This window comes from Phaseolus vulgaris, chromosome 10 (assembly GCF_051622355.1).
Source record: "Phaseolus vulgaris cultivar YP4 chromosome 10, ASM5162235v1, whole genome shotgun sequence".
Taxonomy (NCBI): Eukaryota; Viridiplantae; Streptophyta; class Magnoliopsida; order Fabales; family Fabaceae; genus Phaseolus; species Phaseolus vulgaris.
In genome coordinates this window covers 40,370,898-40,384,585 of record NC_143507.1, presented here as the reverse complement: position 1 = coordinate 40,384,585, position 13,688 = coordinate 40,370,898, and the positions used below count along the sequence as shown (strand labels likewise).

The window sequence follows — 13,688 nt, the reverse complement described above, 5'->3', positions numbered from 1 at the left end:
TTAGTGAAAAGGGCGAAAACCTAACGAAGATAGGAACACGGGTTATATTATGGATTCGAATAGGCCCAAAACCCAAGCCTGGTCATTTTGGACTTAAGCCCGTTGCGGGTTTAACTAAAGCAAAATGCTTCCTGCACCTTATAAATTATGACCTGCACCCGATTTCCTTCTAAATTTCTAAAATTATCTTTTATTTTGAAACTGAAAATCCAAAAGTCAAAAAATGTATTTTGGAAAAAAAAATTAGAATAGATATTTTGTGTTCTGTAATGATATTCTAAAATAGAATTGAAAAATTAAAATCTCATTGTAAAATTAAATTCGTGTAAATTCTAAAATATATATATTCGTGTAAATTAAATTTTTAAATGAATTAAATTATTTTCTTTATTTTAGCTGAATTTAAAGATAATAATACAATTAATACACATATATATATATATATATATATATATTTTTAAGATAAGATGAATTCTTGGAATTTAAGATGGGATTTGATTTAATTTGGAAAAGTGGTAATTTTAATATTTAATTTAAATTTTATTAAATATGATAGCTGTTATAATACAAACTAATTGTAAGTTTCTTGTAATAATACAGTCATAATTATAGTAATTTAAATTTGAAAGAATAAGATTTTGGAAAATAAGAGCTTGAATTTTATTTGCCACATTTATTTCTATCTATTAAACTAGAGTCGAATTTTGTTTGCGATATTATTTCATACCTTTATGCATGTTAAAAAATATGTTGTATCAATAAACATTTAAAATAACATTTTATTATATCATATTATTTTTTAATTTAACCAGAGTCTAATTCCTGACATGTTGTAACTGTGAGTTATCCACTAATTTTTGTCATACATGAATATATATTACGTTATGATTACTAGAGTGATTGGCGCGCATTCCGCAAAAGAATAAGCAAATCCTTAATTTCCACGGCCAAATCGCATGCATTCCATATTATTTGGAACAAAAATAAAATAAATTAAAAACACCATGCCAGATTTGCCTATTGGCTAAATGTGTTCTTTGATTTTTAAAATATTTTTCCCTTCACTATATAGGCTTATTTTATAAATTATTAATAAGATATACCAAACGTAGAATAAAGCGAAATGAAATTCTTTTTAATTTGCAGTGATCGGTCAATAATACCAACATAATAGGCAAAATATAAATATATATATATAAACTCTAGAAATCATGTCTTACCGAAAAAATCAAAATTAAAGTATTATAACCACTATTACCAATCACGCATATCAAAATCAAAATTAAAATTTGTTTACGACAAATATTTTGATACTTAGAAAAGTTAACAAATTGGTTGTTGGACATCCCATCGACTAGAGGATAATTCATTGTATATAAGTGAGTACAAACATGAGTCGGTTTTATGGGGTTGAGTTAGGCTTAAAGTTCATTTTGTAATATGGTATTAGAGTCATTTAAAGTCTATCCTAATGAGTGTTTGTTAAGCATATCGTGTCATCCGTTATCGGACCGTTATCGAACCACCCATAATATATTATCCTACAAACGAGTTATTGTCCCTCTCGACGTAAGAGTGTGTTGGAGATCTCACATATGTAATATTGGTTGATAGATTTATAATATTTTAATGCAAATTACGAAAGACTTCGACAAGAGAAAAAAATATAGAGTCAATCCCTTAAGTGATATGACCATTTGCCACTTAATAAAGAAATTTGATAGTTGTGTTTTCTGCAATATTTCATTGCGGAAGCGTTGAGGGAATTGGAGGTAACGAAATCACAAAGTTGCTCACATCATTTAACAAGTTTGAAAGTGCTAAATGAATTGGAGTCAAAGTTGCACAACTTGTTGAATTAATTTGCAAGTGTGCAATGAAATAAACGTTCAACATGAAAAAACTAATTTTGTTGAAGGAATTTGAAAATGTCCATATGAAGAGGTCTCTTTCAAAACTCAACATATTTAGTAGATTTTGTAGGAAATCGTTATAAAAATTGTTTATCCTTTTTGGAGAACAAGTAAAAGAAAGAGAGAAAACAATCACATAAATGAAGTTTAAAAAATAATGGAGAGATGTGAAACTATATAAATTTTTTCTTCTTAATAAAATTTGATTAAACATGTTAACCTCTCATTAAATTATTTACTTACACATATATATGAATTTTGTTATTCATATTTATAATTTTAATTTGTTTTCAATGTTTGATAATTAATAAGAAGCAATTTTTTATTTTTGAAAGTTCTTAAGATTCTTGTAAGGATTTGTTTAGTTGATAAAGGGATTGACTAGTTTAGTAAAATTCTAAAGGCTTCCAAGATTAAAATATTAATTTTGAATAATTTGGTTGAACTTGAAACCGTGAGAACTAAAGTTTATATATGTGTAAGGAAAGGGTTGAAGGTTTGTTAAGCCGGAGAAATTAAATTCCTACATTTAATATAATTGCATTTCAAAATTTTAGTTATTTACGTTATTAAAATCATTCTTAAATATATTTCAGGAAATATGTAGAAATAACTTTCACTATTTAGTTATTTTAATTTATAAAAGCTTTACATAACCTCTTCATGTAATTTACTGCCAATATCAATTATCTACACGTTTTTATTAAAAAAAATAATTAAATCATGATTATAAAGAATAATAAAAAATCACAAATAACAATAGTCACATGACCATTGTCATATTTTTTTTTCTATTGTTACTTGCCTTTATTCTTATTTTTGTTGAGTAAAATATTTATTTTCTACCTGTCTTTCAATTTATTTTTGCATATTCACTTTTAAAATATTAATAATTAATTTTTTTAATCACATTATATATTAAACCAGTTTGATTAAACTTAAATAGACATTTCTTAAAAAGTAATTTTAAAAAATGACTTATTTACAAAAGGAATTTTTTATTAAAATAAATTGAAAACATATCTTAATAAGGACATTAGACAAATAAGTATCACAATTTTTTCTATTGTTGGTTGTCTTTCTTATCTTTTTATTATTTTTAGATATTTATTTTATTTTATTTTGTATGCCTCTATTTTTTTTATTTACTTATAAATTAGAATTCAGTTTAATTTTGTTCTTCACCACAATGTTGCATAAAATGAAGAAAGTAAAAATTTCATCTAAAATAAAACTGATAATAAACCTTATGTTGTCAATAATAGTTATTTGGCTACCTATATCATTATATAAAAATTTTATGACTTTTTGTTTCTAATTTAATATGATACATAATCATTTAATCCTACCAGCGATGAGTAACTGAATGATTCATTGATTAAAGAATAACTAGATAATTTCTCAACTAAGAAACATTTATATAATCCTTGAACTCTTATTTCTTTAAAAATATTTCTTTATGTTTTTTAAAATTATACAATTTTAATTTTAATATAATAAAATGAAGAAATATAAATAATTAAAGTATACAATTTTTCTTTTGTGCAAAGTAATAAGGTTCCCAAATATTTTTCCCTTTATTTCGTTTCGTAAGATAAACAAAATTAATTATCGAAGATTGAAAACCAAATCATTAGCACTTAGAATATTTCTACAAAAGTTTAAAGCATCAAATTAATTAATAACAGCTTATTTAAAATCGAATTATTTCTATAAATTCTTCAAACATAAAATTAATTAACAGAAGAACTGATAATAAAGTTCTCAAACATGAAATTAATTAGGAAAACCTTCTTTCCATCTACTAACATATTAAGTAAGATTTTCCATTCTTTTTTATTTTTCTTCGAAAGTATAAATTAAGATAAAAGATACTTTGATTTGATACTTGAAAAGTTAAAAATATTCATTTGAGAATCATATTAATAATATAATATTTTATATTAATACTTTAAATTAGTAAAATGAATGTTTTTAATTTTTAAAGTTGTTAAAGCATCTTTTTTCATAAATAAAATTCCCCTGTACATTTCTTTTGTTTGTTGTGTTATGTGTTTTGGCCTGGGCGTTTCCTGTGTCATACATATACCCACACACAAGCTTCTTCTGCTTCTTTCTTGTTTTCTCTCTGCGAATTCAAATTGCTCCTTTCTCGGGAAAATCTCCACGCTGCGTTTTCCCGGGATATATCGTTCCGCGTTCCTGTTAATCGTTTCCTCGATCGGAACCAAGGTTTCAATCTCTGTCCAATTCCCTTGCGGTTCCGTTTTCTCGTGAGTTCTCAAAAGGTTAAGAAAAAACCCACTCTAGCATTCGTTCTTTCATTCCCTAGCGGCATCATTGTTCGATTCAGGGTTTAATAAAATAAATTCACTCACTTGTGGTTCGCAGAGCGTTTCAAGATTCAATTATCGTGACAATAACAGGCTATATTGCGAATTTGGCTAAGGCTCGTGAGTGTGGGGGTTCAGATTGCACAATTCTTGGCGACGGCGTTTCGATTTGAATGCAATTAGGGTTTCGCGGTGCGCGAAATCTTCGATGTGGATGATTGCAACAGCATGATAGTTAAGCGGACAATGAAAGCCGAAGCGCCGAACCTGAAACGATGTAAGATTGACGGGACCGAGAATGCGATTCAGAAGAAGCGTAGGGTGAACGGGTTGTACTCGCTGGGAGTGCCGGGGGATGCTGAGTATTTCAGCAGCGGTTCTGGTTCTTGGAGCAGTGAAGGATCGTATTGGGGTGGTGGTGGTGAGGTTCAGTCCAATTCGAATTCTTTTATGTTCAATCGGAAAATGGTGAAGGAGGCACGTCGTCCTCCGCTTCTGCGGTCCTCTCGTGGACGCGTCCAGAAGCTTCCGTCGAGGTTCAATGACTCGGTTCTTGACGCGGACGGAGACTCGAGCTTTGAAGATAATGATAAGAGTTATGTGGAGGACGGAAGGGGTGGCATTGGTGTGAGTGTGGAGAGGAGTGATAGTGTGTGTTGTTCGTCTAGTGTTGGGAGAAGGACTGGCGTTATGGCTGAGAGTAATACGTCTGGGATTAGTTTCGAGGGTGTTGACCAAAAATCCAATGGGGAGAAGAGGAATGAGGTTTTCAAGCTGGAGGATTTTTCTTTGGGGGATATAGTTTGGGCTAAGTGTGGGAAGAGGTATCCGGCTTGGCCTGCTGTAGTGATTGATCCTGCCTTGGAAGCTCCAGAGTCCGTACTCAGCTGTTGTATTCCCGGCGCGCTCTGCGTGATGTTTTTTGGTTATTCAAAGAACGGAACTCAAAGGGTTAAGTTATCTCCAAGTCTTGTTTATGTTGTCAAGGATTTGAGTTTTTTGATCGCGGGTTTTAGTGGTGGGGTCTAACAGAGCGATGGTGTGCAGGACTATGCGTGGGTGAAGCAGGGAATGGTGTTCCCCTTCTCGGAGTTCTTGCACAGGTGTGTGGGTGAATTATTTTTGGGTTTGCTGCAGTGGATTGATTCTGTAAGAATGTTGGATGTTTAATTGGTGGAAATTTATCTTTGTTCAGGTTTCAGGGGCAGACTCGGTTGTACAAGAGCAAACCTAGTGACTTCCGCATGGCCCTGGAGGAGGCAATGCTGGCAGAAGATGGTGTTCTGGAATCACATTTGGGAAGAGTGGAAGTACCTGATGCAGAAGCTCATCCTGCTCGACTTATGGAGGCTACCTGCTATTATGTTGATGAAGAATACTACGGCCAGGAACAGGTGAGATTTTCATTTTATGTTATCAGGGTTTTTCATTTTATGCTTTATGATCTGATGAAAGCTTTTACAAACTGTTATGCATAAGATAAAGGTTTTAGACATGTCGAGTTATCGTTGTCAAAGGTTGCGTTAGGCAATATTTATTTACGGAGGAAGGACTGCGGAAGTGTCTATGATATGACTGTTCTTATGTGTGGAGGAAGGACGGAGTGGCTATGATATATATTCTTCAGCCGGAGCTGGAACTAGAAAAAATGGAAAAAACCTAGAATGGTCAACAGAGAAAAACTATTTTTTTAAGGAATGCAAAGCTTTAGTAAAACTATTTAATTTTTTATAATTATTTTATCAAGCTTCTGTATTTCCGGTGGATTGAGTGGGCTATTGTCTGTATGCTGTACGTAGCCATGTACTAATACTGTTTACCTGTATCGAAGTAGGAGATCATGTCTGAATTGCGTGACATGCAAAAGATAAGCGATTAACCTATTGGTCTGTTACGATTGAGCTAGTCATCACAGGTTTAAAATTTAAATTATTCGTTAGCAACCTATCACATTTGCAAGTGAGGTTTTTTAGTATTTAATTAATGGTTAAAATGCTAAATTAATTGGTTTTATGACTACGTTACTCCCAACTTAAAAAGTAGTCAACCCTCAAAAAAAATAAATCTTCCAGTCGTGAGTGACACCCTGTTTGAGAAACTTTAAACAAACAGGATTTTGCTATGGCCATCGCTCAAATTCCAAATTCTAAGATTTGTAGCAACTTACTAAACTGCAGTATTTGTTTGGTTAAGTGTTTTCAATTCATTTTCCGAATAAAAATTTAACCAATTCTTTCTGTGATTGCCTTTTCTAATACATTTGTATGAGAGATGAAAATAATTTGTGGTGAATTGCTGATTATGAACCTTGTGCAGTCATCTTGTTACTTTGATGTTTTGTCCTGTAATGATAGTTATTCTGCAAAGCAGATTTGGTTAATAGTTAACTTTAGAAAAATGTATCGTGTATATTTATGTTATTTGTATACTTTTATCGTATGGATATATTTTGCAGGTTACAGGGTACTGTGCTGGCTGTGGTCTGATGTTGCCATGCAAAACCATGAAGAAGATTAAGGATTCAAATTGTGCACCACGATTTTATTGTAAACATTGTACCAAGGTAACGAAGCATGGTCAATTTATAATAGTTTCAAACTGTTCACTAAATAATTTTACAGCACATATTTATTTTTAACTATATTTATGTCCTTGCAGCTACGAAAATCTAAACAATATTGTGGCATTTGCAAAAGGACTTGGCATCATTCAGATGGTGGGAATTGGGTGAGATTTTCTTTTTTAAAATTTGTTTTTAAAAAAAATTAAATTTATGTGTGTTTAATATGCTCACTTCCAACATCTTTTGCGACTGAACACTATGTTTCAGGTGTGTTGTGATGGATGTAATGTGTGGGTGCATGCTGAGTGTGATAAAATAACCAGCAGACTTTTCAAGGTGCTGTATCATGTTTAACTTGATACTATTCTTTTTTAAATTGCCCTCATTTGTAAAGTGGCCCAAGATAAATGCGTGGCTTGTGGTTACAGGATCTGGAAAATACAGATTACTACTGTCCAGATTGCAAGGGAAAATTTATTAGTAATTTACCAGCATCACAAACATACAAGCCGAGAATCAAGTATGCAGTAATTGCCTTTTTCCTTCTTCTTTTTCATCTGTTTACCTAAAGTCATTTTATTATGGGTCTTATGATGTGATACTTTTTTGATACAGATCAATAGAGAATAGCCAAAAATCTATGATACCCGATAGTGTATTGGTGGTGTGCAACGGCATGGAAGGAATATATATCCCAAAGCTTCATCTGTACGTCTTCAGTGTTTTTTGGATATAATGGGAGATAATTCAATTTAAATATTTGTCTTCTTACATATGATAGTAGGATTTTTTTTTATACGGCTCTTGAATTCATGTTCCTGGATAGGAATTCTCTCCATTTCTTTACTGTTGTCTTTCCTTTTGCCCCCAGGGATTTCAGAAGGAAGTTCCTTTTTGTATATCCATTTATTTTATTTATGATTATTTGTAGTTGACTATTATGTTAGCATTTATCCAGTATTATCTCAGAACTTTCAATAGTATTTTTTATCACCTGACGAGGTTCTATACCATGAAAACAGCTTGAGAAGCATAAAAGAACCCCAGGTGAATGCATTTGAGTTCTTCCCTGAACAATTTCTTTGAGCAGCTTGTGATTTCCTTTTCTTGCAGAGTCATGTGCAATTGTGGTTATTGTGGTTCAAGGAAGCAGACACTCAGTGAATGGGAAAAACATACTGGTTGCAGAGCGAAAAAATGGAAACATAGTGTGAAAGTGAAAAGTACAATGCTACCTCTGGAAAAATGGGTATGAAGTGTTTCTTGCTATATTAGAGGGGTGCCCAGTATCTCTATTGGGTGGTTTTTAATTCACAGTCATAGCATTAGTCCTGTGACATGGATTTCTTGATTACTGCCCATATATCTTTGACTTCCTAAACTCTCCACATTCTGAGTTTGAATACGTTGTGTTTTTTTAGTGTCTATTATTGTGCTCTTGTTTTGTTACTGTTGTGTACTTATTTCTCATTGTTGACTTGACATGAATTACTTCAGATGGCTGAGCACATTCCACTAGAGGGAATAACCCAGCAGTTAGATCAGCAGCAGGTACTTGCTTTCTTGCAAGGTAAATGTGCATTTCATGTAAACTTTTACACACTGAATGCTTGTATTTTTTCTAATTGACAGTCTTTTGCCACAGAGCACATACATGCTTTCTTTTGAATATATCTTTAGAAACAAATTTATTTTTCTTCTACCTTGTCTCAGAGAAGTACGAGCCTGTTAATGCAAAATGGACAACGGAAAGGTGTGCTGTTTGCAGATGGGTTGAAGATTGGGAAGATAATAAAATTATTATTTGCAACAGGTTTTCTCCTTTTTTTTCATATTATTTTCCCTTAAGTTTTGGAATTTTTGGGTTGCTAATGTTTTATTTCAAATTTACGAGGCTTTAAAGGAAGTGATTTACAAAGGTTCACTTTGTTTATTGTGCAGATGTCAAATAGCTGTCCACCAAGAGTGCTACGGGGCAAAAAATGTTAAGGATTTAACTTCTTGGGTTTGCAGAGTATGTGAAACTCCTGATGTTGAGAGAGAGTGTTGCCTCTGCCCAGTAAAAGGCATGTCACATTTAGTATTTTTGGAAGTCTGAAGAATTCTATTTGCTTTTGTGTCTATTTCCTGCAATGTTAAATTATTTACAAAAGTAGACACGGTGGATTCAGCACTCTTAAAGAGGGAGGCCCTTTTCATTCATATATATTGAACTAACCTTAATTATATTAAAAAAATGTTTTACTTTGGTGGATCATCAATCACAATATCTAATGTTTTACCATTCTTGTGCATTTTCACATTGTTAAGAAATCCTCTTATAACTCTAATCCTTATACAAATGTGATAGTAGTTATCTAGCATTCCTAGTGTTATAAATTTGCAATTTGCACCAGCCTTGTTTTGTCTTTCATAGTTTTTATCTTTAATGGTCAGTGTTGTGATCAAGTGCTAATATGCTTTTACTATATCGGAAACACTTGCTTTTCAGGTGGTGCTTTAAAGCCAACTGATGTTGAAATGTTGTGGGTTCATGTAACATGTGCTTGGTTTCGACCTCAAGTTGTTTTCCAAAACCATGAGGCCATGGAACCTGCTGTGGGAATCCTTAAAATTCCTCCTAATTCGTTTGTGAAGGTAAGCTGGGTAAATATGGTGATCTTGTTTTTTTACAGTTGGTTTCAGCTAAATATTGCCTCAAATAAATACTGACTGATTATAATTTTTATTTGACTCGTAAACCAAAATGAACCCAAATACATTTTGTGGTGTAATCTAATGATTTATTTATATAATTGTTCTCAAATTGCTTTTGGATGATTTGTCTGCAAAGAGAAATTTCATTCTTCCAAATTACTTTTTGTTAAAGTAAATTCTACACCAACAATCCAAATGCACCATATAATCTTCCACTATCATTTTTTATTTTATTTCTCTAGTTCACGAAGATGGTTGTGTGGTTTTTGTTTTGTAATAATCACTTTTGCCTCCTTTTTTGTTTTTTTTGGCTTGATTTAATAATAAACTCGTGTATCTGGTTCTTGTCCCTGCGACTGCAGACTTGTGTGATTTGTAAACAGAGCCATGGTTCCTGTATAACTTGTTGCAAGTGTTCCACATATTTTCATGTGATGTGTGCATCAAGGGCAGGATATACAATGGAAGTAAGTGTTGATCTGGAATTGCTAGTATTTTTAAATTTGTTTTTTCATATGTCAATTTTGAATATATGTGGATTGCAATATCTGGGGAAATATGCTGATTTTTTAAAATTTACAGTTGCATTCCATGGAGAAGAATGGGTCTCAAATAACGAAGAAGCTAATATATTGTTCAGTTCACAGGTTCGAGCTTTAGTGTTGTGATTATACCTATTGCTATTTTTGACTTCTTTTCTCGTTAGTAGTTTTAAAAGTTAATTTCATTTCAGGGTCCCAAATCCAGATTCAGTACTGGTCATACACACACCCCTGGGGATTTTCTCTCCCAGAACTTCCCTTCAAAATCAGAAAGGATGCTTCAGGGGATCAAGGCTAATTTCATCAAAGAATATAGAGCTTATTGAATCTTCAACGACTGAAAATGAGGTAGTTGAGCCACTGTCTGCTGCTAGATGTCGTGTGTACCGTAGGTCTCCTAATAAGGTGATTCTAAATACTTTCATGGAACTTCTGGTATTTTATTACACCCAATTCTATTCCTTCATTAATGTTAGTTGCTAATTCAAACATGCTAATTACTTACATTATTTATTATTTTCAATTTGTTCTCTTACAACTCATTCTCTCCCATTTGGTCAGAGAGCCAATGAGCCAATAATTCACTGGCCCAGGGGACCCACCCGTCATTCCCTAGATGCAATAACTCTGTTGAATGGCTTTAAGGTAATCTCTGTGCCTAAGGTTATATATATATATATATATATATATATATATATATATATATATATATATTTTAAGAGTTAGACCTATTTTTGCTGAGTTGTTGCTTAATATGTGGGGGGAAAGGGGCCAATTTGTTATCTGATAAACCTGCATTGTGATAGGCTGGTGATGAATCTAAAGTATTCACTTCTTTCAAGGAACGTCTTCACCATTTACGGGTAAAACATATGTATCCATTTAATTGTCTCATTTTTTTTCCTTTTTTAATTTTAAATAATCTTTCTTTCTCTTATAATTTTTAAATTTAATTACAATGTTTTGGCGTAGCAGGAAATGGAAAAATTGAGAGTTTGCTTTGGAAAATCGGGCATTCATGGATGGGGCCTCTTTGCTCGTAGAGATATACAAGAAGGAGAGATGGTAACTTTATTAATTTAAGAGTCACTCAAATTTAGATATATTATCTTGCTGCAGTTTATTCTGAAGACATTAAGTTCATGCTTGTTGTGTTTGTATGTAGGTTGTTGAGTATCGTGGTGTGCATGTAAGGCGTAGTGTTGCTGATCTGAGGGAAGCAAAATATCGTTCGGAAGGCAAAGATTGCTATGTGAGTATTATATTTAAGATTTGTTTAAATATCTGTACATGCTTCCAATCTTTCTTGTATTGGTTAATAAGGTGAAGTCTATTTGGTAATTAGTTGAAACGCCTGTCTTGGCAGCTTCATGATTGCTGTTAATATTTGAGTTAATTTTTGCTAATCTTAACACGAAAGGAAATAAAATATGCAGCTGTTCAAGATTAGCGAGGAAGTGGTAGTTGATGCAACAAACACGGGCAATATTGCACGCTTAATAAATCATTCTGTAAGTTATTATAAGTTTACTTTACAGTAATTTCATGAATCTTTTTATTTTATTTTGATTTGTGACCTGTCCCAGAGAGTTGCCCTAATACTTTGTTGGGCATAAAATAAGTAAAGCCGGGAAGTATTGTTCTCCTCAGTAACTTGGCTTTTCTTCCTTCTAAATTTTAACTGCCTTAGGCTGCTAGATTTCCTTAGTCTGGTTTTTATTTATACAGCAGTAATTCCTGTTTTGCCCAAAGAAAGAAGAAAAACGTGGCAAATTTTATACTAGATAATACTACAATGAGCCAAAAACAAAAGGAAAGAAACTGATGTTTAACCTTGACTTGCTTGCTTCAGTGCATGCCAAACTGCTACGCAAGGATAATGAGTCTGGGTGATCAGGAGAGCCGGATTGTTCTTATTGCCAAGACTAATGTTTCTGCTGGTGAAGAACTAACGTACGGTTTGTTGTGTTTGCATTTTTTTTAAACGTGCTCACATGTACAAGCTGCATACATCTTGCATTATCAAGAAGTTGATTAGACTGACATGAATGAACTATTATTTTCCTCTGATTTTGCAACAGGTATGACTACTTGTTCGATCCAGATGAGCGGGATGACCTGAAAGTTCCTTGCCTTTGCAAAGCCCCCAATTGTAGGAGATTTATGAATTAGGTTTAGCTTTTATTTGCTCTTTGAAAAATTGCAGTTACCAAACCACAGTAAATTTGTCCAATTGAGCCATTTTTTAATTTTTTTACTAGTTTAGTATAATTTGTATATCATTATATAAAATAAAATAGATACCTTCAGTGCAAATTAGATGGTGGCATTTTCCTAACTTGCAAGGATGTTCTTCAAATTATTTGACATCTAGAGGCATTTATAGAGGAGCACACATGTTCCATAATACATTTCGAGCATTCCAAGTAAACCCTAACCCATATTTGCTATATCTGATTTGTTTTTCTTCCAAAAATGCAGTATTTGAATTGGCCTTTTCAAAATTAAACCAAAATTGGCTTTTGGGGTTTATTTATTAGGACCCTTCTCCCCTCCATACTATGTTTTTTTAACGAAATGTGAAACAAATTCCCAATTAGACACGCTAATTATATGGTCCTCCTCACAACAGTAAAATGAACTATTATACCTGTTACATATCGTAGGACTGAGTTTCAGTAGTTTTGTATTCATTATATGAAAAATATTGACAAGTTTCCCTACCTTATTTTAGCAAATCACCCCATTCCTTAAGGTAAAGATTGAATTACGTTTATTTCCTTGTTGACTTTTTTTTTTTTTGTGTGTTTTTACATTAAAAACTTGTTTAATTCATTTATAAGATTTCCAGGGTAAAATGTGGACCTCATTCAAAATTACCCTAGATATTTATAACTAATTATGCATTTATTAATTTGTTTTTCTAAATTCTATATTACAACTTAGCTACTATTACTTTGTGAATTTTGTTACTTAAGTATTTTTTTTTTTTTACATTTTAACATAGTCTCTTTTATTATGTTTTTTTATTGTTTTGTTACAAAGTATTGACGTATCCTTAAAAGATCAAGTTTATTTGTTATCAAATTTTGAAAAATGACGTCATTTTATTAGTTACATGCTGACAAATTGTATATAAATTACGAAATATGATGACAAAAGTGTGAGAAACTCAGATAGTAAAATACGTAAAAAAAATTTAATAGTCAATGTACGGTAAAATTAGTGCTAAAATTAATGAAATAATATTTCATGAATAACTTGCCAATAATTTCAAATTCCCTTGGTTAAGCGAGAAAGGTTTGAGTTATGTTTGTTTTAACTTAAATTTTAAGAGTCTTTTTAAAGAGCTAGAAAAAGTTATTAATTTTAAAAAAATAAGCTAAATGAAATAACAAATGATGTTACATAATTTTAAAATTATATTAACATGCCTTTACATTTTATTACTTTAAGTCGTGTTTTACAAACATCAAATAAATAATTTTGAATATATTTAAATTTATAGCAATTCATAATTTATTTTAAATAATGTCTAAAAATGAATAGATAAATTATTATACATGTTTATTAAATTATATGTACTATATTAGCATTTGTCTGAATTTCATTATTTTTAAATGTTTCATCGGCTAAATTT

General features: G+C 31.8%; 1 protein-coding gene across 2 annotated transcripts; it reads left to right on the top strand.

Moving 5' to 3' along the window:
• Window positions 1-3,937: 3,937 nt before the first annotated feature.
• Window positions 3,938-12,386, top strand: SDG14 (SET domain protein 14). 2 transcript variants are annotated; one of them, XM_068622010.2, is made up of 24 exons: window positions 3,938-4,201; window positions 4,305-5,197; window positions 5,294-5,349; window positions 5,442-5,640; window positions 6,702-6,809; window positions 6,905-6,973; window positions 7,077-7,145; window positions 7,238-7,329; window positions 7,425-7,517; window positions 7,923-8,058; window positions 8,307-8,379; window positions 8,523-8,622; window positions 8,751-8,875; window positions 9,301-9,446; window positions 9,869-9,973; window positions 10,089-10,153; window positions 10,240-10,453; window positions 10,610-10,693; window positions 10,855-10,911; window positions 11,024-11,113; window positions 11,214-11,300; window positions 11,485-11,559; window positions 11,901-12,001; window positions 12,130-12,386. In XM_068622010.2, the coding sequence occupies exons 2-24, from the start codon at window positions 4,475-4,477 to the stop codon at window positions 12,218-12,220; spliced, it is 2,958 nt and encodes a 985-aa protein (XP_068478111.2). In that variant the 5' UTR covers window positions 3,938-4,201; window positions 4,305-4,474; the 3' UTR covers window positions 12,221-12,386. The 2 variants fall into 2 exon arrangements, with proteins under 2 accessions (XP_068478111.2, XP_068478110.2); XM_068622009.2 differs by having other exon boundaries at window positions 11,021-11,113.
• Window positions 12,387-13,688: the final 1,302 nt, after the last annotated feature.

Bases quoted from the DNA above. Each gene is read 5' to 3' on its own strand.
- SDG14 (XM_068622009.2), top strand. From the start codon at position 4,475: ATGATAGTTAAGCGGACAATGAAAGCCGAAGCGCCGAACCTGAAACGA. The intron at 5,198-5,293 runs GTTAAGTTATCT...GATGGTGTGCAG, and splicing joins CAAAGAACGGAACTCAAAGG to GACTATGCGTGGGTGAAGCA. The intron at 7,146-7,237 runs GTGCTGTATCAT...TTGTGGTTACAG, and splicing joins TAACCAGCAGACTTTTCAAG to GATCTGGAAAATACAGATTA.